The sequence below is a fragment of the Bombina bombina genome, chromosome 2, assembly GCF_027579735.1.
Source record: "Bombina bombina isolate aBomBom1 chromosome 2, aBomBom1.pri, whole genome shotgun sequence".
Classification (NCBI taxonomy): domain Eukaryota; kingdom Metazoa; phylum Chordata; class Amphibia; order Anura; family Bombinatoridae; genus Bombina; species Bombina bombina.
This window is the reverse complement of record NC_069500.1, coordinates 373,580,644-373,607,778: the sequence shown is the minus strand read 5'-3', so window position 1 is coordinate 373,607,778 and position 27,135 is coordinate 373,580,644. Positions and strand designations below refer to the sequence as shown.

Genomic DNA, 27,135 nt, shown 5'->3' with positions numbered 1-27,135 from the left:
CCTGTAAAACATTAAGAACTAAGTTCAAACTCCATGGCGGAGCAACAGTTTTAAACACAGGCTTGATCCTAGCTAAAGCCTGACAAAAAGCTTGAACGTCCGGAACTTCTGACAGACGTTTGTGTAAAAGAATGGACAGAGCTGAAATCTGTCCCTTTAAAGAACTAGCAGATAACCCCTTTTCTAAACCTTCTTGTAGAAAAGACAATATCCTTGGAATCCTAACCTTACTCCATGAGTAACTCTTGGATTCGCACCAATATAAGTATTTACGCCATATTTTATGGTAAATCCTTCTGGTAACAGGCTTCCTAGCCTGTATTAAGGTATCAATAACTGGCTCAGAAAAACCACGTTTTGATAAAATCAAGCGTTCAATTTCCAAGCAGTCAGCTTCAGAGAAGTTAGATTTTGATGTTTGAATGGACCCTGGATCAGAAGGTCCTGTTTCAGAGGTAGAGACCAAGGCGGACAGGATGACATGTCCACTAGATCTGCATACCAAGTCCTGCGTGGCCATGCAGGTGCTATTAGAATCACTGATGCTCTCTCCTGTTTGATTCTGGCAATCAATCGAGGAAGCATCGGGAAGGGTGGAAACACGTAAGCCATCCCGAAGGTCCAAGGTGCTGTCAAAGCATCTATCAGAACCGCTCCCGGATCCCTGGATCTGGACCCGTAGCGAGGAAGCTTGGCGTTCTGACGAGACGCCATGAGATCTATCTCTGGTTTGCCCCAACGTCGAAGTATCTGGGCAAAGTCCTCCGGATGAAGTTCCCACTCCCCCGGATGAAAAGTCTGACGACTTAAGAAATCCGCCTCCCAGTTCTCCACTCCCGGGATGTGGATTGCAGACAGGTGGCAAGAGTGAGACTCTGCCCAGCGAATTATCTTTGATACTTCCATCATTGCTAGGGAGCTTCTTGTCCCTCCCTGATGGTTGATGTAAGCTACAGTCGTGATGTTGTCCGACTGAAACCTGATGAACCCCCAAGTTGTTAACTGGGGCCAAGCCAGAAGGGCATTGAGAACTGCTCTCAATTCCAGAATATTTATTGGAAGGAGACTCTCCTCCTGATTCCATAGTCCCTGAGCCTTCAGAGAATTCCAGACAGCACCCCAACCTAGAAGGCTGGCGTCTGTTGTTACAATTGTCCAGTCTGGCCTGCTGAATGGCATTCCCCTGGACAGGTGTGGCCGATAAAGCCACCATAGAAGAGAATTTCTGGTCTCTTGATTCAGATTCAGAGTGGGGGACAAATCTGAGTAATCCCCATTCCACTGACTTAGCATGCACAATTGCAGCGGTCTGAGATGTAGGCGTGCAAAAGGTACTATGTCCATTGCCGCTACCATTAAGCCGATCACCTCCATGCATTGAGCTACTGACGGGTGTTGAATGGAATGAAGGACCCGGCATGCATTTTGAAGCTTTGTTAACCTGTCTTCTGTCAGGTAAATTTTCATTTCTACAGAATCTATCAGAGTCCCCAAGAAGGGAACTCTTGTGAGTGGAAAGAGAGAACTCTTCTTTTCGTTCACCTTCCATCCATGCGACCTTAGAAATGCCAGTACTAACTCTGTATGAGACTTGGCAGTTTGAAAGCTTGAAGCTTGTATCAGAATGTCGTCTAGGTACAGAGCTACCGAAATTCCTCGCGGTCTTAGTACCGCCAGAAGAGTACCCAGAACCTTTGTGAAGATTCTTGGAGCTGTAGCCAATCCGAATGGAAGAGCTACAAACTGGTAATGCCTGTCTAGAAAGGCAAACCTTAGATACCGGTAATGATTTCTGTGAATTGGTATGTGAAGGTAAGCATCCTTTAAATCCACTGTGGTCATGTACTGACCCTCTTGGATCATGGGCAAAATTGTTCGAATCGTTTCCATCTTGAACGATGGAACTCTTAGGAATTTGTTTAGGATCTTTAAATCCAAGATTGGCCTGAAAGTTCCCTCTTTTTTGGGAACTACAAACAGATTTGAGTAAAACCCTTGTCCTTGTTCCGACCGCGGAACTGGATGGATCACTCCCATTAATAAAAGATCTTGTACGCAGCGTAGAAACGCTTCTTTCTTTATTTGGTTTGTTGACAACCTTGACAGATGAAATCTCCCTCTTGGGGGAGAGGATTTGAAGTCCAGAAGGTATCCCTGAGATATGATCTCTAACGCCCAGGGATCCCAAGCCTGGGCGAAGAGAGAAAGTCTGCCCCCTACTAGATCCGGTCCCGGATCAGGGGCCCTCGATTCATGCTGTCTTAGGGGAAGCAGCAGGTTTCCTGGCCTGCTTGCCCTTGTTCCAGGACTGGTTAGGTTTCCAGCCTTGTCTGTAGCGAGCAACAGCTCCTTCCTGTTTTGGTGCAGAGGAAGTTGATGCTGTTCCTGTTTTAAAATTACGAAAGGAACGAAAATTAGACTGTCTAGCCCTAGGTTTGGCTTTGTCCTGAGGCAGGGCATGGCCTTTACCTCCTGTAATGTCAGCGATAATCTCCTTCAAACCGGGCCCGAATAAGGTCTGCCCTTTGAAAGGTATATTAAGCAATTTAGATTTAGAAGTAACATCAGCTGACCAGGATTTTAGCCACAGCGCTCTGCGTGCCTGAATGGCAAATCCGGAATTCTTAGCCGTAAGTTTAGTTAAATGTACTACGGCATCTGAAATAAATGAGTTAGCTAACTTAAGGGTTCTAAGTTTGAGAGTAATCTCATCTAGTGTAGATGATTCAAGTGTCTCTTCCAGAGACTCAAACCAAAATGCTGCTGCAGCCGTGACAGGCGCAATACATGCAAGAGGTTGCAATATAAAACCTTGTTGAACAAACATTTTCTTAAGGTAACCCTCTAATTTTTTATCCATTGGATCTGAAAAGGCACAGCTATCCTCCACCGGGATAGTGGTACGCTTAGCCAAAGTAGAAACTGCTCCCTCCACCTTAGGGACCGTTTGCCATAAGTCCCGTGTGGTGGCGTCTATTGGAAACATTTTTCTAAATATCGGAGGAGGTGAGAACGGCACACCGGGCCTATCCCACTCCTTAGTAACAATTTCAGTAAGTCTCTTAGGTATAGGAAAAACATCAGTACTCGCCGGTACCGCAAAATATTTATCCAACCTACACATTTTCTCTGGTATTGCAACTGTGTTACACTCATTCAGAGCCGCTAACACCTCCCCTAGTAATACACGGAGGTTTTCCAGCTTAAATTTAAAATTTGAAATATCTGAATCCAATCTGTTTGGATCAGAACCGTCACCCACAGAATGAAGTTCTCCGTCCTCATGTTCTGCCGCCTGTGACGCAGTGTCTGACATGGCCCTAATATTATCAGCGCACTCTGTTCTCACCCCAGAGTGATCACGCTTGCCTCTAAGTTCTGGTAATTTAGCCAAAACTTCAGTCATGACAGTAGCCATATCCTGTAATGTGATTTGAAATGGCCGCCCAGATGTACTCGGCGCTACAATATCACGCACCTCCCGAGCGGGAGATGCAGGTACTGACACGTGAGGCGAGTTAGTCGGCATAACTCTCCCCTCGTTGTCTGGTGAAATATGTTCAATTTGTACAGATTGACTTTTATTTAAAGTAGCATCAATACAGTTAGTACATAAATTTCTATTGGGCTCCACTTTGGCATTAGTACATATAACACATGTATCTTCCTCTGAATCAGACATGTTTAACACACTAGCAATTAACTAGCAACTTGGAAATGCTTTTTCAAGTAATTTACAATTATATGAAAACGAACTGTGCCTATAAGAAGCACAGAAAAAATTATGACAGTTGAAAATAATTAAGTTATAGCATCAAATCTTCGTAAGAAATATACAATTTTAGCAAAGGATTGTTCCCATTAGCAAAGGATAACTAACCCTGGCAGCAGAAAAAATACACAAATAAACGTTTTTTATCACAGTCAGCTACACTCTTCACAGCTCTGCTGTGATGATTACCTCCCTCAAAAAAGGCTTTGAAGATCCCTGAGTTCTGAAGAGATGAACCGGATCATGCAGGAAGAAAATGAACCTCTGACTGAATTTTTTGATGCGTAGTAAAAGCGCCAAAAATGGCCCCTCCCCCTCACACATAACAGTGAGAGAGATCAGTGAACTGCTTTAAATTAAACAAAACTATTGCCAAGTGGAAAAAATAGTGCCCACAACATTTTTTCACCCAGTACCTCAGAGAAATAAACGTTTTTACATGCCAGCAAAAAAACGTTTAACCTCAATAAATTGTTATTTAAAACCTATTGCAAGTCCCTGCAAATTAGGTAAAATCTATGCATACAGTATAAATCCAGTGAAGTACCATTCCCCAGAATACTGAAGTGTAAAATATACATACATGACAGCCTGATACCAGCTACATCTACTGCATTTAAGGCTGAGTTTACATTATAACGGTATGGCAGGATTTTCTCATCAATTCCATGTCAGAAAATAACAAACTGCTACATACCTCTTTGCAGATTAATCTGCCCGCTGTCCCCTGATCTGAAGTTTACCTCTCCTCAGATGGCCGAGAAACAGCAATATGATCTTAACTACTCCGGCTAAAATCATAGAAAAAACTCAGGTAGATTCTTCTTCAAATTCTACCAGAGAATGAATAACACACTCCGGTGCTATTATAAAATAACAAACTTTTGATTGAAGGTAATAAACTAATTAAATCACCACAGTCCTCTCACACATCCTATCTATTCGTTGGGTGCAAGAGAATGACTGGAGGTGACGTAGAGGGGAGGAGCTATATAGCAGCTCTGCTGGGTGAATCCTCTTGCACTTCCTGTAGGGGAGGAGATAATATCCCAGAAGTAATGATGACCCGTGGACTGACCACACTTAACAGGAGAAATATACTCCATCTTAAAGAGATAAGTAGATTTGTCAGTGTCAATATCTGAGGTAGGATCTCCTAAATCAGATAGATCCTCATCAGAGGAGAATAATTCAGTATGTTTTCGGTCATTTGAAAAGTCATCATCTTTATGAGAAGTTTTAAAAGACCTTTTATGTTTATTAGAAGGCGGAATGGCAGACAAAGCCTTCTGAATCGCATCAGCAATAAAATCTTTTATATTCACAGGGATATCATGTACATTAGATGTTGAAAAAACAACAGGCATTGTACTAGTACTGATGGATACATTCTCTGCATGTAAAAGCTTATTATGACAACTGTTACATACTACAGCTGGAGATATAATCTCCGCTAACTTACAACAGATACACTTACTTATCTTTGGTAAAACTGTTATCAGGCAGGAGGAATCCAACAGTTGTTTCTGAGACAGGATCAGATTGATACATCTTGCAAATGTAAGAGAAAAAAACAACATATAAAGAAAAATTATAAATTTCCTTATGTGGCAGTTTCAGGAATGGGAAAAATGCAAACAGCATAGCCCTAGCATAGAAAAAGGCAAGAGGCAGATAAGAAGTGGGGTTTAAATAATAAAATTATTCTACGCCAAGTATGACGCGAAACAAAAAAATTTCTCGCCAACATCCGGAAATGACGCAACTCGCATCATAGCAGACGCAACCTTGTGCAGGGAAACCTGGCATCAACTAAGACGCCGGAAATGATGAATTTGCGTCACCGAATGTACCTTCGCGCCAACAAATTCTCGCGCCAAGAATGACGCAATAAATATCAGCATTTTGCGAAAATGAATGAAAACAGTAAATTTTGAAGAAAAGACTATACCCCAGGTAAGGAAAATAACTTCCTAAATATGTTTTTCCCAATTTTGAAACGGATAGTCTGCAAAAGGAAATATACATAAACCTGACTCATGGCAAATATAAGTACAATACATATATTTAGAACTTTACATAAATACATAAAGTGCCAAACCATAGCGGAGAGTGTCTTTAAGAAATAAAAACATACTTACCGAAAGACACCCATCCACATATAGCAGATAGCCAAACCAGTACTGAAACAGTTATCAGTAGAAGTAATGGAATATGAGAGTATATCATCAATCTGAAAAGGGAGGTAGGAGATGAATCTCTACAACCGATAACAGAGAATCTATGAAAAGATTTCCAGCGAAGAAAACCATAGAATTTAATAGGTGATACTCCCTTCACATCCCTCTGACATTCACTATACTCTGAGAAGAATCGGGCTTCAAAATGCTGAGAAGCACATATCACAGAAGAAAATCAAGCACAAACTTACTTCACCACCTCCATAGGAGGCAAAGTTTGTAAAACTGAATTGTGGCTGTGGTGAGGGGTGTATTTATAGGCATTTTGAGGTTTGGGAAACTTTGCCCCTCCAGGTTACGTCATACGTCACTAGCTCATGGACTCTTGCCAATTACATGAAAGAAATTACATTCTCTATCTGAATCATGAAAGTTTATTTTGGACTAAACTGTGCCTTTAAAGTATACCTAGGTTTAGTATATACAACAGAATGTCTATATTCTGTCATCTTGAGACTTTTTGGATCTACAAGTTTAGGTCCCCATTTCCTTTGAAGATAAACAAAGTTGCTGATTTAGCTTTTTTTTATTTATTTTTTATTTGTGTTTTGTAAACTCAAGTGCTGTGGGATTTATCTTCTATTTCCATCCCCCCATATATAGAGTATATAATGATTGGTGCAAACAGCTAATGGTAGAATTATAATTATAGGTTTTATAGCCACACATTAATATACATACACATTTATTTGGAGCTTGTCAGAGCACAACACAATGTTCATAGGTTTGTTTTTGAAGAGGTCATATTATTATAGGGAGGTCTTGTGTATGTAAGTTTAGTTTAAGACACCACACAATATGAGAGGGTACATTTTTTTATATTTTAATTCAGCCAGTTATGCACCTTGGTTAGCAATATTGTTAAAAATAGTGTCATTGCAGTTTTGTTACCAATGTATAGGTCAAATATAAGGAAACACTGAGATAAGATACAACATTTATCTTTATTCCAAGTATCATTTATTATCACATTTATCTTCACACTAGTCAATTATATTTATTTATTTTGCTTTGACTGAGAATAGGTTGTTATCAAGTGTTGTATTATAGAGGCTTTTTACTTACCTACTAGTTGGAACTGCTATATTATAAAGGTGTTTTATTAAAGTTATTGGATTTGCTATGTGTTTGTATTATTTCACCCATTCAAGAAGGTTCCTGCACAAAAGGTGGTACAAATTATGCCCTGTTGATGTGGAACGCCCTAAATAAGATACTAAAATGAAGTGCCAGCCCTAATAGGAATTATTAATGTGACATTGTGCCCTGTCCCTAAATTGTGCAGGTTATAATCATTCTTGCACAGGTGATTTTGATTGCTCACACACAAAGCACTCAATCAATATTTAGTTTTGTGATATTTTTCAAGAATGCTATTGGGTGAACATATGTTTAAAGGTTCCATATAGAGTGTAATATGTGCTTGATGAAACGTCTAATACAGCTAAGAAACTTATTGCATTTTTACACAGTGATTTCAATTCAAGTGTTGTGAAGTGCAATGCTCTTATTCCAACGTGACCTGATGCCGGTCGAACTTTTGAAAAGAGCGAACCATGTCACTTCCTGTGACATTTCATCAGCTGTTTCACACATTTTGGATCTAATGCGCATGCGTGCCAGCGTCATCACATACCTGGCCGCATACATCACTGCTAAAATATTTAGTGCTGTGAAATTCAGGAACCCTTTATAGAGCGCATGCGTGTGACTCATGGTAAGCTGTTTATTAGGCTGCTTGGCAATATTCGGAACTCCACCCCCACTGCAACTACTCCCATTACTATTACTACTGTAAAGCTAAGTCTCCGTGCTCGTGCATGAGAAACAGCCCCCCCCGCCACTCGGCTATAGCCACTGCTTCTGATGATCCAATGCAGCTTTCACAGGCTCCGTTCAATGTCATTATCTTTCATAACATAATGACATTGAACGGAGCCTGTGAAAAGCTGCATTGGATCATCAGATAAAGTGGCTATAACCGAGTGGCGGGGGGGGCTGTTTCTCATGCAATAGCACGGAGACTCAGCTGTACAGTAGTAGTAGTAGTAGTAATGGGAGTAGTTGCAGTGGGGGGAGGAGTTCCGAATAGTGCAGAGGAGCCTAATAAACAGCTTTCCATGAGTCACACGCATACGCTTTATAAAGGGTTCCTGAATTTCACAGCACTAAATATTTTAGAAGTGACGTATGCGGCCAGGTATGTGATGACGCTGGCACGCATGCGCATTAGCTCCAAAATGTGTGAAACAGCTGAGGAAACGTCACAGGAAATGACCTGGTTCGCTCTTTTCAAAAGTTCCCCCTCTTACCAGAACAACAGTGTCCTGGTAGGTTTTTTTGGGTGGATCTTAGTGCAACCACACAGCAAACTGAGGTAAACTGGGAAATATATTAAACAAAATCAGTAGCCGGTTTAGCTTAATGCATTTTTCTTTTCATATCCAAACAAATGTAAATATACACACACAAAGTATCCGCATTCAGTATCCGGTTAAATAAATTGACTTTGCAAACAGAGGAGTGGCTGCTATTTTAATATATGTAGGAAGCCAGAGTAAGTACAGTGGTGACAGGAAAAAACAACATGCAGTGGTCATTGTACTGCAAGATATAGACATACATTTCACATAGCATCAAGTAAATTAACAACAACAAAAAACTTAAAAGGCTTCTTGGGTAATTTTCTAATATGGAACCAAAAGAAAGAGTAACATATCAGGGATTATTTTAATGAAATTAAAAAGCTAAGAATCTATTAAAACATTTTATCTTTTTTTTTTTTCCATACATTTGTTCTCAACATGGAATTCACTAAATGAAAACTCCACTTGTAATCTGGCCCTTAATTGTCTGATGTTGCTTAGCTATTACTAGACAAGTTTTTTTCACATCACCTCAAAGCTAATGTAATATCTTTAGAACAAGCCGCAAACCTTAAAAATAAAAAAATAAAAAAAATTAAGGAATGAAGGCTGATGAAGGTTTACACAAGCAGGTGGTGAACCTAGACCTAGATGTTAACTGTTCTACACCAGGCAGGTTGAGTAAAATCACTGGAGTCAAGCTATAAGACAGTTGACAAATTCAAGTCAAGCTATCAGACACTGTTTTGGAGCAATCAGACAGTTATAAAACATTAGTCAAGCTATCAGACACTTATTTGTTTTTTAAGACTATTAAAGGTGGTTCCATGCATCTATGCTAATATGAAATGTTTTACTGAATACAATAAGCATTTTTGTTATAAAATGTCACTCAAATTTAAAAAAAAAGTCATTTTCCAGCACTACTCTAAGCGTTGAAATAAAAATCTCACATTGTGCCACTAAATTTTCACCGCAGCTATCTCACACAATGACCCCTCTATGATATCACAAAATATGAGGAATTTTTACTATGGAATTTTAAAAATATTGGGCCTCAAATTGCAAAAATAGCCACTTTCACTAAGGGGTAAAAACAAACTCTGCCATTGCGCCAATACATATATTGTTTTTATCCATAAGTGATAGCTGCGGTTAAAATTTATTGGCAGAATGGGAGATTTTGTTTTTATCCCTTAATGAAATTTTTGGAAAGTGACCATTTTGTAATTTGAGTGACATTTGGCGCCTAATATTGTTAAAATTCCACAGTTAACAGTCCTCATACTTTGTTATATTGTAGAGCGGTCATTGTGTAAGATAGCTGCGGTGAAAGTTTATTGGCACAATGGGAGATTTTGTTTTAATCCCTAAGTGAAATTGTTGGAAAGTGCCTATTTTTGCAACTTGAATGACATTTGGGGCCCAATAGTTTTAGAATTCCAAATTAAAAAGTCCCCATACTTTGTGATATCATAAAGGGGTCATTGTGTGAGATAGCTGCGGTGAAAATTTAGTGGCCCAATGGGGTATTTCATTTTTATTCATAAGTGAATTTTTGCAAAGTGCCTATTTTTGCAAATTGAGGTACATTTGGGGACTAATATTTTTAAAATTCCACAGTAAAAATTACACATACTGTGATATTGTAGAGAGGTCATTGTGTGAGATAGCTGTGGTTAAAATTTAGTGAGACAATGGCAGATTTTGTTTTTATCCCCAAGTGAAATTGCTGGAAAGTGCATATTTTGCAATTTAAGTGACATTTGGGGCCCAATATTTTTAAAATTCCACAGTAAAAAGTCCCCTATACTTTGTGATATTGTAGAGGGGTCATTGTGTGATAGCTGCGGTGAAAATTAAAATGAATGCTTACCTGATAAATGTATTTCTTTCCGGGCATGGAGAGTCCACAACATCATTCCAATTACTAGTGGGATATTCACCTCCTGGCCAGCAGGAGGAGGCAAAGAGCACCCCAGCAGAATTGTTAAGTGTCACTTCCCTTACCCATAACCCCCAGTCATTCGGCCGAAAGGAAATAAAGAAAAAGATGATAACAGAAAGGTATAGAGGTGCCTGAGGTTTAACAAAAAAAACTGTCGTCTTATTTAAGGGTGGGGTCATGGACTGAGATGTAATTCTCTCAGGAGGCTGTTGTCCAGCAGTCTCATAAGCAAAACAAATCATACTTCTCAACCAGAGGGAAAGAGAAGTAGAAGTGGCCTTCTGACCCTTACGCTTTCCAGAGAAAACAACAAACACGGCAGAAGATTGCCGAAAATCTTTAGTAGCTTGTAGGTAAAATTTTAGAGCACAACACCCAAGTTTTGCAAAAGACGTTCCTTATGAGAAGTATTAGGACAAAAAGAAGGAACAACAATTTCCTGATTAATGTTTCGATCCGACACAACCTTAGGGAGAAAACCCAACTTAGTACGAAGGACCGCCTTATCCACGTGAAAAATAAGGTAAGGGGAATCGCACTGCAGAGCTGAGAGTTCAGAAACTCTGCGAGCAGAGGAAATAGCAATAAGGAACAAAACCTTCCAAGATAACAACTTAATATTCACAGAATGCATTGGCTCAAACGGAGCCTGTTGCAAAACTTTAAGAACAAGGTTTAAGCTCCAAGCAGGAGCAACAGGTTTAAACATGGGCCCGATTCTGATCAGGGCTTGAAAAAAAGATTGAACATCTGGCACATCTGTCAGACGTTTGTGCAAAAGAATAGACAGTGCAGAAATCTGACCCTTCAGAGAACGACTGACAAACCCTTCTCCAGACCCTCCAGGAGAAAAGACAAAATTCTGGGAATCCTGACCCTGCTCCAAGAGAAACCCTTCGATTCACACCAATATAGGTATTTGCGCCATACCTTATGGTAAATCTTACGAGTTACTGGTTTGCGAGCCTGAAGCATGGTAGCAATGACCGGCTCAGAAAAGCCACGCTTGGCCAAAACTAAGAGTTCAATCTCCAAGCAGTCAGCTTCAGAGAAACTAGATTTGGATGGAGGAAAGGACCCTGTGTTAGAAGATCTTTCCTCAGAGGTAACCTCCAAGGTGGAAGAGATGAAATCTTCACCAGATCCGCAAACCAGATCCTGCAAGGCCATGCAGGAGCTATTAGAATTACAGATGCTCTCTCTCCTGCTTGATACGAGCAATGACTCGTGGAAGGAGCGCAAAAGCAGGAAACAGGTATGCTAGACCGAAATCCCAAGGAACCGCCAGAGCATCTATCAGGGTGACCTGAGGATCTCTTGACCTTGAACCGTACCTTGGAGTTCTGGCAAGACGCCATCAGATCCAACTCCGGAACCCCCCAAATGAAGGTTTTTCTGGTGAACACCTCCAGATGGAGAGCCCACTCCCTGGGATGAAAGGTCTGTCTGCTCAGAAATTCCACCTCCCAGTTGTCCACTCCTGGAATGTGAATAGCAGAAAGGAGACAAATCAGGAGCATCTGCCCACTGGATAATGCGAGTTACCTCCATCATAGCAAGGGAACTCAGAGTTCCTCCCTGATGGTTGATGTAAGCCACTGGAGGTGATGTTGTCCTACTGGAATCTAATAAACCGGACTAAAGACAACTGAGGCCAAGCTATCAAGGCATTGAAGATTGCTCTCAACTCTAAGGCCCTGAGCTTTTAAAGAGCCCCAGACTGCTCCCCAGCCTAACAGGCTGGTGTCAGTGGTCACAATCACCCAGGAGGGTCTCCGGAAGCATGTGCCCCGAGACAGATGATCCTGTGAAATCCACCACGAGAGAGTGTCTCTTATTAGGGGATCCAGTTCTATCCTCTGAGATAGATCTGAATGGTCTCCGTTCATTTGACTGAGCATGCATAGTTGCAGAGATCTCAGATGGAACCAAGCAAAAGGAATTATGTCCATGGAAGATATCATCAGACCAATTACCTCCATGCATTTAGCCACTGATGGACGAATAGTACACTGGAGAGACATGAAGTGAGAAGTTTGGATTTTCTGACATCAGTCAGAAAAATCATTCATGGATAGGGAATCTATGATGGTCCCTAAGAAACACACCCTTGTAGCTGGAACAAGGGAACTCTTCTTCTCCAGATTCACTTTCCATTTGTGGGACCATAGAAAAAAAAAAAACTACAGTTTGCTAGTTGAAAAGATGACACTTGAACCAAATTGTTGTCCAGGTAATTCCCTGAGACCTGACTACTGCCAAAAGAGCCCCCAGAACCTTTGTGAATATTCTGGGAGCTGTGGCAAGGCCAAACGGAAGAGCAACAAATTGAAAGTGCTTGTCTAGAAAAGCGAATCTCAGGAACTGGTGATGATCCCTGTGAATGGGAACATGAAGATATGTGTCCTTCAGGTCTATGGTTGTCATGAACTGACCCTCTTGTACCAAAGGAAGAATGGAACGAATGGTTTCCATCTTGAAGGACGGAACACTGAGGAATTTGTTGAGAGATTTTAGGTCTAAAATGGGTCGAAAAGTTCCCTCTTTTTTGGGAACCACAAATAGATTTGAATAGAATCCTCGACCCTGTTCCCTTACAGGAACTGGAACAATCACCCCCAGAGAGGAAAGTCCTGAACGCAGCTTAAGAAGGTCTCTCTTTTTACCTGGTCTGCAGATAATCTTGAGAGAATTAATCTGCCCCTGGGAGGTCAAGTCTTGAATCCTATTTTGTAACCCTGAGATACTATGTCCACAGCCCAAGGAACTGGTACATCACGTATCCAAGCTTGACGAAAAAAGGAAAGACTGCCCCCTACTTGATCCAATACTGAACCGGGGGTGGACCCTTCATGCTGATTTAGCCTAAGATTAAGGCTTCTTTGACTGCTTCCCTTTATTCCAAGGCTGACTTGGACTGCTTTGACTTGGAGGAGAAGAGGGGGACTTTTGTTCTTTGAAGTTACGAAAGGAACGAAAATTAGAATTTTGGCGACCCTTAGGTCTTTTCTTCTTGTCCTGAGGTAGAAAGACCCCTTTCCACCTGTAATCTCAAAAATTATCTCCGCCAGACCAGGACCAAAAAGGGTCTTACCCTTATAAAGGTAAGGACAGGAGCTTGAAAGCAACATCTTTTTTAAACAAGCCTCAAGCTTCTTATCCATGGGATCCTTAAAAGAAGAGCTATCCTCTATAGGAATCGTAGTTCTTTTGGCCAGTAGTAGAGATAGCTCCTTCCACCTTGAATCCGCCATGAATCCCGAATGGAGTCAGCAACAATGGAGTCAATAAAAATTGATTAAAACACTTTTAAAAATCAGAGTTTCCCATCCAAGTCTTAGTTAACTGATAAAAATAAACCCTTCAGCCAGAGGTACCATCCCATAATAAATAAGGGAAGTCATTAACCCCTTAGTCTCCCTCACATACTTGCCTGCACACTACACCAATGAATCCTTAATAAAGGATTAAATAAGTCCCATATTTGAACAAATGCAGATATAAACTCCTTAAAGTGCAAGTCTCCAATACCTAGAAGACAAAAGCACTTACCTGCAGATCCAGCTGTTCGGCAGAAAGACAGTTAACAAGGTGTAAAAGGACACTTACTCCTATCAGAAACCTGTAGAAAAAGAGAGAACAGAGTAACCAACTCTGGCTTTCTATAAGAGGGGTAGCAACAATGTTAGAAGTAAAGCAAAGACAACCTCGCCCCCTTCTAACTGCTAAAAGCCACCACTACTCTTACTAAAAAGAGATTGAGATGGACACAGCTAGACCCCAATCCTTGCTTGCAGGGAAAAGTACCCAATAAAGGATTAAATCTTCAGACACTCAACTTCGCCATCCTTCCGATCACAGAGGCAAAGAATGACTGGGGGTTATGGGTAAGGCAAGTGACACTTAACAGCTCTGCTGGGGTGCTCTTTGCCTCCTCCTGCTGGCCATGAGGTGAATATCCCACTAGTAATTGGAATGACGTTGTGAACTCCCATGCCATAGGAAAGAAATTTAGTGGCACATGACTGCAAAGTTAACAGAATTTCCATGAAGTAACATACTATAAATGAAATAATTCTTAATCCGTTGGCTGCAGCACAACTATACAATATGCTCCAGCAAATGCATTTGGGTTCCTCAAAACAAAGAGCCATTTCCTTCTAGGTCCTGCAGCTGAACATAATGGTTGATAGTATACTCAGCTTAGTAGCAACTTCTGCCTGGTAGTATGACTGAAGATTTTTTTTAATATTGTGCATTGTTAAAACTGCATGAATGTTTAAATTTGACATTAGTGTCCCTTTAAAGATTTCAAAAATGTAGGAGAGTAGGTTAAAATCCTTTATATAAGCACAGACTTGTGTGACATACATTTTCATTGTATAGATAAAGTTTACCATCAATTTAAAGGGATATAAAAAAAAGGTCTAAATTTAATTTTCATGATTCACCGACAGCATTTTATTTGTAGAGACTTTTCAAACTTACTTCTAATATAAAACTGACTTCATTCATTTTGTATTTTTTTTTTTTTTTTTAAATCATACATAGGTGGGCTGAGAAGCAGCAATGCTTTACTAAAACCTTAGTGAGTCTATCCCACATATGCTTCTTACTAACTTGCTCCCAGTACTTTGCTTCTGTTAAATGGATACTGAACCCACATTTTTTTCTTTCATGATTCAGATACAGCATGCAATTTTAAGCAACTTTTTAATTTACTCCTATCAAATATTCTTTGTTCTCTTGGTATCTTTATTTAAAAAAGCAGGAATGTAAGCTTACGAGCCGGCCCATCTTTGGTTCACCACCTAGGTTGTTCTTACTGATTGGTGGCTAAATGGTATTCACCATACCAGCGCAAAAGAGAGGGGGAGAGAACACAAAAGAGAGGGGAGAGAGAACACAAAAGAGAGGGGAGAGAGAACACAAAAGAGAGGGGGGACAGAGAGAGCAAAAGAGAGGGGGGACAGAGAGAGCAAAAGAGAGGGGGGACAGAGAGAGCAAAAGAGAGGGGGGACAGAGAGAGCAAAAGAGAGGGGGTACAGAGAGAGCAAAAGAGAGGTGGAGCAAGAGAGAGCACAAAAGAGAGGGGGGAGAAAGCACAAAAGAGAGGGGGGACAGAGAGAGCAAAAGAGAGGGGGGACAGAGAGAGCAAAAGAGAGGGGGGACAGAGAGAGCAAAAGAGACGGGGACAGAGAGAGCAAAAGAGAGGTGGAGCAAGAGAGAGCACAAAAGAGAGGGAGAGAAAGCACAAAAGAGAGGGGGAGAGAGAGAGCAAGGGGTGGGACCGCTGTAATGCAAAAAATGGCCCGTGTAAATGGGCTTTAGGACTAGTTCAACATAATCTATAAATGTGACATGCAGATCACTTAATATAGATTACTTAAAAAACAAACAAACAAATAAAACACTGCAACATCAACACGCAGATCACCCGCATTGTGCATAGTAAGAAAAAGAGACATTTCCCAAATGTAGCTGTTCAATAAAAACTCCTATTTTTATAATAAGAAGAATATTAGCCAGCTTGCTGTTAAATAAGGGCAATGTGTACTGAGGGAAATATAAACCAATCATTATTAGGTGACCTATAGCTTGTGAGGAAAGTCTCATTTTATATTAAAAGGACATTAAAGGGCCACGATACCCAAATGTTGAAACACTTGAAAGTGATGCAGCACAGCTGTAAAAAGCCGACAAAAAAAAATATCACCTGAACATCTCTATGTAAAAAAAAAAAAAGATATGTTACTCAAAATGTCCTAAGTATTCACATTCCATTGTAATGGACTTTAAGCAGCAAATCAGTATGCCTGTCCCGGGACCAGCAAGGGAGTGAGTCTCATGCACTCTCATCTTATTTCCCTATTCAGTTTAAAAAAGTTTACTATGAAATCTCATGAGATCAAAGTAATAGAGTTCATGACCTCAGCACTGCTAATGCTAACTGAAAGATAACTTTATACACAGCACTATCTCTGGTGAGCTGAGGAAGTTTTAAGGTAAAATATCTTCCTTTTTTACATAGACATTCTCAGGTGATATTTTCCAGTCCGCTTTTTACAGTTATGCTGCAACACTTTCAAGTGATTTAGCATATGAGTATTATGTCCCTTTAAAGCACTAAAACCATGCTAGATAGAATGATGCATTCAAAGAAAAGATTAGTCTGAGAATAACATGTAGATGTATTTTTCAAAGTTTCATTAGTTGTTTAAATATTGACAAAATTAGTGTAAAGTGCAATGCCAAGAGGAAGTTGCATAAAACATGACGTGTAATTGTCTAAGGAGGTAAAGGATAAGTGTGGAGCTAAGCCAATACAATTACAGTTGTCTTCCAACAAAATTAATCTTAAAAAAAAGAAAGAAAAAAAAAGAAAAAGGAAACAAAATAATTTAAACTGACTCAGTTACCACTCATGTGAAGTATCAAGGAGAGCAAATACCAAGTACCCAGTCTAGCCTATGATTCCCAATATCCCAAAGCCTTACGCATTGGAATCAGGATGAAAAAAAATGATATAGAAAATTAATTTAGTAAAAAAGAGAAAGCTGCCAAAATGAAACTGACAGCATATCATAAGTAATTATGATTAAATGGCAACTGTACTATAACTGGCAGTTACATAACGAAGAAAAACTAAAAACTCTAAAATTGTGACAGATCATTGTAACTGATACTCCATAAATACAGTAAGGTTAATTTCCCTTTTTAACAAGGTTATGTAATCTCTGCTACCAGTTAGGATAGGACATTTCAAAAGTGCAGAGTAAGTTAGAGTATAAAATCCGTAACAGAAAAGACTATAGCAACTGCTTCTTTGTATATGAAGAGAGAACATTACTTCCAGTTCTGCCGCCAATACTCAAGCCGTTAAGCACACACCAATCTCACTCTATCAGCTCTACAGGGAATAAAGATCAGGTAAGAATTGTCTTGCAAACTTAAGCAAAGAAATGGCGGGCTTGGATCGCAGGACCATCTGGTCAAGCTTTGAAACAAACTACATAGGAGCAGATGCATCGGCAGCCGTATTATAGATCTCTGTTTCCAACTTCCTCATAAAGGGCTAAACAATAGGCTTGAAAACCATCTAGGAGAGGCATAAGCAATGCAGCCAGCTGTTTAGGGATAGTGTCCATGCGAGTTACGCTATTTATTATACACAGTGTCAGTCTAACTTCACTATCCGTACCTTCCGGAGCTCAGGATAGATGGAATCCTAAATTTAACAAAGTTTCCGGGCATCCAAGTTGCCATAAAGAGATATAGAGGCCTATTTAAGAAATGTCTTGCGGACCTGATCCAACAGTGCGGATCAGGTCCGCAAGACATCGCTGAATGCGGAGAGCAATACGCTCTCTGCATTTAACATTGCACCAGCAGCTCACAAGAGCTGCTGGTGCAACGCTGCCCCCTGCAGACTCGCGGCCAATTGCCCGCCAGTAGGGGGTGTCAATTAACCTGATCGTACTCGATCGGGTTTAATTGTTGCGATTCCTGTCCGCCTGCTCAGAGCAGGCGGACAGAGTTATGGAGCAGCGGTCTTTGTGACCGCTGCTCCATAACTTGTGTTTCTGGCGAGTCTGAACACTCGACAGAAACACGGGCCGTCAAGCTCCTTTCGGATCTTGATAGATAGGCCCTATAGGATGACTTGGTTCAATGGCAAAATATTCCACAAGGAGAAAAACTCTTTTCAGAGCGTCAAACAGTTGCTGTCATTTCCATACGTCGCCCACTGGAAGTCTTAAAATGCAGATTTTTAAATAGACACAGCATCCTTCTGCGCTGAGGTACACATGACCCATGTGACACAAGCACGCCTACTACAATGTTTTTATTCCGCACATTGTCACACAAGAGAACCTAGATTTTATTTGAAACAGGAACAAGCAGTATATGTTTGAATACCTTTTTTATTTTAGATTAAACAAGTGTGGGCAGAATGCTATGTTGCACTGGGCCGGTATTATCCTCATTTTATAATATGTTTGGCTGTGCACAACTTATCGCTTTATAAAAAGAAAGATAAAAATGATAATAATAATACATTACTTACATTGACCCCAAAATCAGGTGATGTGGAACTCCAGATAGCACCAATGCTTGCTGCAGCCAGGGTCGCTTCTAGTGTTTGTATGCAGTTTGGCAGGTAACCTTAAATAAAAAAATAGGTTGTGCATTTTTATTTCCATTGGTTATTTTTATCAAATATTTTTATCAAATACACAGTTTAAGGGTACAAAAGAATTTCCAAGGTATGTATATATATATATATATATATATATATATATACACACCATGGAACACAGTGAAGACAGTCATCATCAAGTGGAGAAAACATGGCGCATCTGTGATGAACAATTGATGAAAAGACGAGAAGAAAACTGGTCTGGGAGGCTGCCAAGAGGCCTACAGCAACATTAAAGGAGCTGCAGGAATATCTGGCAAGTACTGGCTGTGTGGTACATGTGACATCTCACATATTCTTCATATGTCTGGGCTATGGGGTAGAATGGCAAGACAGAAGCCTTTTCTTACTTTAAAAAAAAAAACATCCAAGCCCGGCTAAATTTTGCAAAAAACACATCTGAAGTCTTCCAAAAGCATGTGGGAAAAGGTATTATGGTCTGATGACACCAAGGTTAAACTTTTTGGCCATAATTCCAAAAGATATGTTTGGTGCAAAAACATCACTGCATGTCAACAAAAGAACACCATACCCACAGTGAAGCATGGTGGTGGCAGCATCATGCTTTGGGGGGTGCTCTCAAAAAATGCAGAAAGACATTTGGCAGAAGGACATTTGGCAGACGGACATTTGGCTGACAGACAGAAAGCTAAAGAATGTTCCGATTTCGGCCGAAGGCAGATACGTTCCAGAGTGCTCTGTTCTAATCAGAGCCTCGGGCGCCGCAACTGCCTCTGGGAACCTTACCATGGGTCCCAGGCCGCACGTTTTGTAATTCTCTGTCTGGGAAACTATCTATCTATCAAATCTATCTATTTATCTATCAAATCTATCTATCTATCGTATCTATCAAATGTATCTATTGAATCTATTGATCTATCTATCTAATCTATGTATCTATCTATCAAATCTATCTATCTCGTGGCCGGACTGTTATGTGACAGCCACTTGTGTTTCGGCCAAATGTCCGTCGGCCAAGTGTCCGTCGGCTAAAAGTCCGGCCACGGCTTTGGGGCTGTTTTTCTTGTTGGAACTCGGGCCTTAGTCAAGGTAGAGGGAATTATGAACAGTTCCAAATAATAGTCAATACTGACACAAAACCTTCAGGCTTCTGCTAGAAAGCTGAACATGAAGAGGAACTTCGTCTTTCAGCATGACAACGACCCAAAGCATACATCTAAATCAACAAAGGAATGGCTTCACCAGAAGATGATTAAAGTTTTGGAATGACTCAGCCAGAACCCAGACCTGAATCCGATCGAAAATCTGTGGGGTGATCTGAAGACGGCTGTGCACAAGAGATGCAGATTTAAAGTGTTTTTGCAAAGAAGAGTCGGCAAATCTTGCCAAGTCAAGATGTGCCATGCTGAGACTCATACCCAAAAAGACCCAAAAATGAGTGCTGTAATAAAATCAAAAGGTGCATCAACAAAGTATTAGTTTAAGGGTGTGCACACTTATGCAACCATATTATTTTAGTTTTACTTCCCTCCACCTAAAAGATTTCAGTTTGTTTTTCAATTCAGTTGTACAGTTTATAGGTCACATTAAAGGTGGAAAAAAATCTGAATTGATTTATATTTTTTTCTCTCATTTTTTTTACATCACAGAAACCTGACATTTTAACAGGGGTGTGTAGACTATTTATATCCACTGTATCTTCATATGCCCTAAGACACAAGCTAAGACACCAGAATTTGATTATAGTCAAAATGGTATCTGGTGCAGTGAAGGCAGGGAACAAAGGAAAACCTGGCCCCAAAGATTATATTGAGGAGGGCAGTGGAGTTTGTGTGACTATTCCAGAGAAACATTGTGCCCGCCGATTAGCCATATGTACACAATAATGGAATTTCTCTGTCTGGACATTTCTCTACATTTTCACCTGTGGAACTTATATGCTAATGGTGCGTCTTTTTTTGTTTGCTAATTACTCAGCAGTCATTTATTTGTATTATGTACATTGGTATACTTTTTTATATGCTCTGTTATTCCTGGTTATCAACACCGCTAATGCATATGATTGTATGCGTTATCAGTATAGCAGAAGAGTACTTATAATAATGTGAAAGGGGGATAAATATTGATAGTGCAATAAATAACTATTGATGTCTGGTAGCATGTAGTCATAACTGTGTTGAAACGGGGAAGGTGCAGCCCCACCTTCAAGATAGCGCGCAGCGTCATTCTGAGAAGCAGTGTGGGCAACATGCTGGAGGTTAGTATTTTCTATTGCACATCCCATTAATTAAATCCTTGGCTTGGGTTAGCAATTTTACACAACCGGAGCTCCTAAACTGCGATCTTGTGTCTCCAGGACAGAGCATTATGGTGTTTAAAAAACATAAATGATGCTTACCTGATAATTTCATTTCTATTGTGGGGAGGAGAGTCCACTGCTTCATTCATCACTTGTGGGAAATAAGAACCTGGCCACCAGGAGAAGGCAAAGACACCCCAGCCAAAGGCTTAAATACCTCCCCCACTTCCCTTATCCCCCAGTCATTCTGCCAAGGGAACAAGGAACAGTAGGAGAAATATCAGGGTATAAATGTTGCCAGAAGAACAAAAAATAAATTTGGGTCCGCCCACCGGAGAACGGGCGGGGTGCAGTGGAATCTCCTCCCCACGATGGAAATGAAATTTTCAGATAAGCATAATTTATGTTTTCCATCTAAAGGGGAGGAGAGTCCACTGCTTCATTCATCACTTGTGGGAACAAATACCCAAGCTCTAGAGGACACTGAATGAAGAAAACGGGAGGGTAAAGGAGGCGGAACCTATACCGAGGGCACCACGGCCTGCAGAACCTTTCTCCCAAAAGCTGCTTACCCCAAAGCAAAAACATCAAATTTGTAAAATTTTGCAAAAGTATGTAAGGATTACCAGGTAGCCGCCTTTTAAATCTGCTCCGCAGAAGCCTCATTCTTAAAGGCCCAAGAAGAGGCCACAGCTCTAGTCGAGTGAGCCGTAATCCTCTGAGGAGGCTTGTGTCCCGCTGTCTCATAAGCCAGACGGATCATACTCCTCAACCAAAAGGATAGAGAAGTTGCCCTCTGCGCCTTCCAGAATACACAACGAATAAGGATGATGTCTGTCTGAACTCCTTCGTGGCTTGAAGACAAAACTTCAAAGGCCGAACCACATCCAGATTATGAAGTAACTTCTCCTTGGAAGAGGATGGGTTAGGACACAAGGAAGGAACAACTATTTCCTGATTAATGTTACGACTCAAAACTACCTTGGGAAGAAATCCCAAACCGGATCAAATTGTAAGGCCGCCAACACAGAGACTCTGCGTGCCGAAGCAATAGCCAATAACAGGACCTTCCATGAGAGAATCTTAATGTCTAGAGCATGCATAGGCTCAAACTGTGAGGGATGCGTAAATCCCCTTGGACTGAAATATGTTTTGGTCTCAGTTGCGGAATTAATTGTTTCTTATGAGTATAGAGATGTTTTGTATGACTCAGGAATTTGTTACCAATATTGTGGAAAGGCAACAGTGTTACCGTTGTGAGTTGATAGATGATGAATTAGCAGACAGTAAGTTTCAGTACAGCTATGTGCAATACTAAACAATACACACTAGGGGTAAGGTATGGCACCCAGATAAGTCACTGCACGGCGTGGTAAAAGCTGTGTATGAGTGTATAAGTTCTTCTATTTGATAAAAGGTAGAGAAGGTACCCTTAGTGTGCTGTTAAGAAGCTCTGCGGTGTGCAGCTATCTGTGTTCGGAACACAGCGTTACGTCACAAGAGTGGGTGTGACTGGTATTCGATCCCCGATGTTCTTTATCCAGTTTGCGGCAGACTTTAGAGAATCTCAAGACAAATGAGGAGCCAAGTGTGTTACTAGTGTCCCAGAGCTTGTCAGCGTGTGAGAACGCTAATGGTTAGTGCTGATAGGAATGACCTGCCGGAGGTAGGTGCAGCGTGAAAGTTGCGCTCTGTATGAAAGCGAGAGCTGACAGGTGCTGCGAGTTTGTAGTCCGCTGTGTGTTGTGAGTTCAGAGCGTGTATAGAAATGAACACGCTAAGGTAGAAAATAATTCATTAACTAGTTCAAGGTGGTAATCCAGAGTTAGGAATCTTCACAAACAATGTGGAAATAGGAATCTGCAGATTAATGTCTGAAGACAAAGTTGGAGCTCAGTTTAAGGTTTAACTGTCTGTAAGGTAGCAAACAAAATACTAAGCACCTGAGTGCAGGTGCGCAGGGCTTATGAAGACTTTGTAGGAGGGGACTGCTTAAAGGGCTAGTCCTGACACAAACGGAGCCCTCTGCAAGACCTTAAGCACCAAGTTTAAGCTCCAGGAAGGAGCCGGATTCCTGAAAACCAGTCTAATCCTAACCAGAGCCTGAACAAAGGACTGAATATCAGGAAGCTCCGTGAGCTTCTTGTGCAACAATACCGATAAAACCAAGATCTGTCCCCTTAGGGAACTGGCGGCAAGACCCTTATCCAGACCTTGTGCCAAGGGTATCCTCGATCCTCACACCAGGACAAGTAGGTCCTCCACACCTTGTGGTAGATGCGTCTAGTGACTGGCTTCCTAGCCTGGACGAGAGTGTCAATCACTCTCTCCGAAAAATCTCTTTTGGCTAAGACTAGGCGTTCAATCTCCACACAGTCAGCCTCAGAGAATCGAGATTTTTATGTAGAAAAGGACCTTGAACTAGCAGGTACATGCGACAAGGTAACTTCCACGGCAGATAAGACAATATCGCCACTAGATCCGCAAACCACGTCCTCCGCGGTCATAAAGGAGCAATCAGAATAGCCGAAGCTTGCTCCTGCTTGATACGGGCCACTACTCGAGGCAGAAGAGGCAACGGTGGAAATATGTAGATTAGGTTGAAGTTCCGCGGTACCGCCAAGGCGTCTATCTTGGCGGTACCCTGGATCACGACCCGTATCTGGGTAGCTTGCAATTGAGTCTGGACACCATGAGATCTATTTCCGGCATCCCCCATTTGCTACAGATCTCCGCAAACCTCTTGGGGTGGAGAGACCATTCCCCTGGATGAAACGTCTGTCTGCTCAGAAAATCCGCTTCCCAGTTGTCCACACCCGGAACGTGCATCGCTGAGAGCGAATAATTGTGAGTCTCTGCCCATTCCAGAATCTTAGAGTCTTTCCTCATTGCAAGAGAACTTCTTGTCCCCCCCTGGTGGTTTATATAAGCCACCGAGGTGATGTTGTCCGATTGGAATCTGATGAATTGGGATGACCCCAGAGAGGGCCAAGCCTTCAGATCGCTGAAAATCGCTCGAAGTTCCAGAATGTTTATAAGTAGGCTCGATTCCTCTTGAGTCCATCTGCCTTGTGCCTTTCTGGCACCCCAAACGGCTCTCCAACCTGATAGACTTGCATCCGTGGTTACAATCTCCCAGGATGGTCTCAGGAAAGAAGTCCCCTGGGACAACTGGCCCGGTCGGGTCCACCAAGACAGGGACTCCCTCACCGGTCTGTCCAGAGATATCTTTTGGGACAAGTCTGAATGATCGCCGTTCCATTGTCTCAACATGCACAGTTGCAGAGGTCTGAGATGAAACCTGACAACTGGAATGACATCTATGCTGGATACCATGAGCCCCGTTACCTCCATACATCTGGCCACAGATGTCCTGGAGGATGTCTGCAGGGCTAGACAGTTGGACGCCAGCTTGGTCTGTCAGTAATATCTTCATCGCAGAAGAATCTATTATCGTTCCCAGGAACTCCACCCTGTTGCTGGGGACAATTAACTCTTCCCTTCGTTTATCTTCCACCCATGGGATCAAAGTAGGAGTAGGAGAGCTCTTGAATGATTCCCTGCCAGACAGTAGGATGGAGCCTGGACCAAGATATCGTCCAGATACGGAGCCACTGCTATTCCTCTGGCTCTCGCTACTGCGAGAAGAGCTCCCAGAACCTTTGTAAAGACTCTTGGGGCCGTTGCCAAACCAAACGGAAGGGCCACAAACTGGAAGTGCTGGTCCAGGAAGGCGAACCTTAGGAATTTGAAATGATCCTTGTGGATTGGAACATGAAGGTAAGCATCCATCAGGTCTATATAGTCATGAATTGTCCCTCTTGAAACAGGGGCAGAATTGGCCTGATCATCACCATCTTGAACGATGGGACTGACAAAAACATGTTTAGGGCCTTTAGGTCCAGGATTGGAAGAAACGTGCCCTCCTTTTTTGGGACCACGAAAAGGTTTGAATAATACCCCAGACCTCTTTTTGCATGAGAAACTGGGATGATTAGCCAGAGAGATGAAAGATCCCTCACACATCCCAGGAAGGCTGCTCTCTTTTCTGGTTTTGAAGAGATGTTTGACAGGAGGAACCTGGCTCTGGGTGGATACGATTTGAAAGAGAACAAAGACATCATAATTAAGCCAGCTGATAAAGGGGGTGGAGTAGTGATTATGGACAGGGACTACTACCTAGTAGAAGCAGAAAGACTATTGAAGGATGAAACCACCTATAAAGAGTTAAAAAGAGACCCCACTAGAGCCGACCATCTAATTTTGAAACTACTTCTAGATACTGCTAAAAATAAAGGTATACTCAACTCTAAAGAATACAGTTTCCTATACCCCGAATTTCCTAGAATTCCTATTTTTTATTTTTTACCAAAGATTCATAAAGATTTAAAAAATCCACCAGGTCGCCCGATTATTTCAGGGATAAACTCACTCACTGCCAACTTGTCCCAATACATAGATAGATTCCTTCAAAAATATGTCAAACAATTACCCTCATATTTGAAAGATTCAACACAAGTGCTACAACTTCTAGATAACTTGAAAATTGACGGTGAAATCATTTTAGCTACATGTGACGTGACATCTTTATACACTAATATTGCACATGATCTAGGTGTTAAAGCAGTTACAAAGTTTCTAAAGAAAGATGAAACTATATCCAAAGAACAAAGAGAATTCCTATTAGACAGCATCAGATTCATTCTTGAAAACAATACATTTTCTTTTAATCAAAAGATGTATCTACAGATTAAAGGTACCGCTATGGGCACCAGATTTGCACCAATTGTATGGGGGATTGGGAGTCCGAATTTTTGGGAACCAATAGCTTGGTGCAGTATCTGGTGACCTATAAGCGGTACATTGACGACATTCTGATTATCTGGAAAGGTACTGAAGAAACACTATTAGAACTTTTCTCCTCCATGAACCAAAATGACAGGGGATTACAGTTCACTTACGAAATAAATAAACATAAAATTTCGTTTCTAGATCTGGACATTGAAACCAACAATGACCAATTTAATACCAAAACTTTCTTTAAGAAAATAGATTCCAACAACTTTATTCATGCTACAAGCTGCCACCTTTCAAAGTGGAAAGAAAATATACCCAAAGCACAATTTCTGCGGATTAGAAAAAACTGCACTAACCTAATAGACTACGAAGAACAGTCTAAAATTCTAATAAAGAAATTTAATGACAAAGGGTATGATGATATATCAATTCAGGATAATTTCAATAAAATAAAAGACATAGATAGAAAAGATTTACTTAAATATAAAAGACATGAAGATCCTATATGCATAAAAGAAACGGAGGACCCTTTCATTACAAACTACAATGGGGACCATAAGACTATCGAACGTATTATTAAAAAACATTGGCACCTAATTAGAGAGGATCCAATTATTGGAGATAAGATCTCTATTAACCCGAGATTTATATATAAAAAATCAAAGAACCTAAAGAACACATTGGCCCCCAGCGAGTTTAAAACAAATAATCAGTCCAAACAACATGACCTACTAGGGAACTTAGTCAAAGGCTTCTTTCCCTGCCATTGCTGCAGATCCTGCCACTACACAAATAAAACCAAAGAATATACGTCAACCCAAACAGGAATAACCTACCATATAAATGACACTATCAGATGTACAGATAAAGGAATCATATACCTCATACAGTGTAGTTGTAATATGCAATATTTAGGAGAGACCTCTAGAACACTCCGCGAAAGAATTAGAGAACACCTTTGTATCATAGAAAAAGGCAACAAGGAAACACACCTATACAGACACTTTAGAGAGGTCCATAATAACCGACTTAAAGACTTTAAATTCTGGGGGATTTTGAAAGTCAAACCAGAATGGAGAGGAGGGAATTTTGAAACAAAGCTCCTAAAAAAGGAAGCCGAACTGATATATACCATGAAAACACTGCACCCATTAGGCTTAAACTCAGAACTTGATGTAGCTCCTTTTATGTTTGACTAAAACTTCCCCTAAGGGTCTCTATTAGATATGCTTTTTAAAAACAATCGGAACCTCCTTTCATTATTTGCCCAAGTATGCAACCACCAAATGCAAAACTTTGGAATAGTCTGTCTACATTTTTTATGTCATATACACATATGTGTTTAACTTTTACCTATGTGTTTAATTTTACCCCCAATACACTAAGAACCGTTTTTTCATAATTAACTTCCGTTTGCAAGTACCAAATGTAAGATTTTATAATATCTATTAAAAAGAGAACAAATATCGACATATGTGTTTAACCTTTAACTATGTGTTTAATCATACTATCATCCCCCAAACAATACTGACTCTTGATCAGATAAGTATGC

The 27,135-nt window shown here is 40.8% G+C and overlaps 1 protein-coding gene across 1 annotated transcript in view; it reads right to left on the bottom strand.

The window, feature by feature from the left end:
- AACS (acetoacetyl-CoA synthetase) overlaps positions 1 to 27,135 on the bottom strand; it is a 350,996-nt gene that overhangs the window by 214,584 nt on the left and 109,277 nt on the right. The window contains exon 5 of the mRNA XM_053701850.1: positions 18,395 to 18,492. Within this exon, the coding sequence (XP_053557825.1) occupies positions 18,395 to 18,492 (98 nt within the window). The remainder of the gene's footprint in view (positions 1 to 18,394; positions 18,493 to 27,135) is intronic.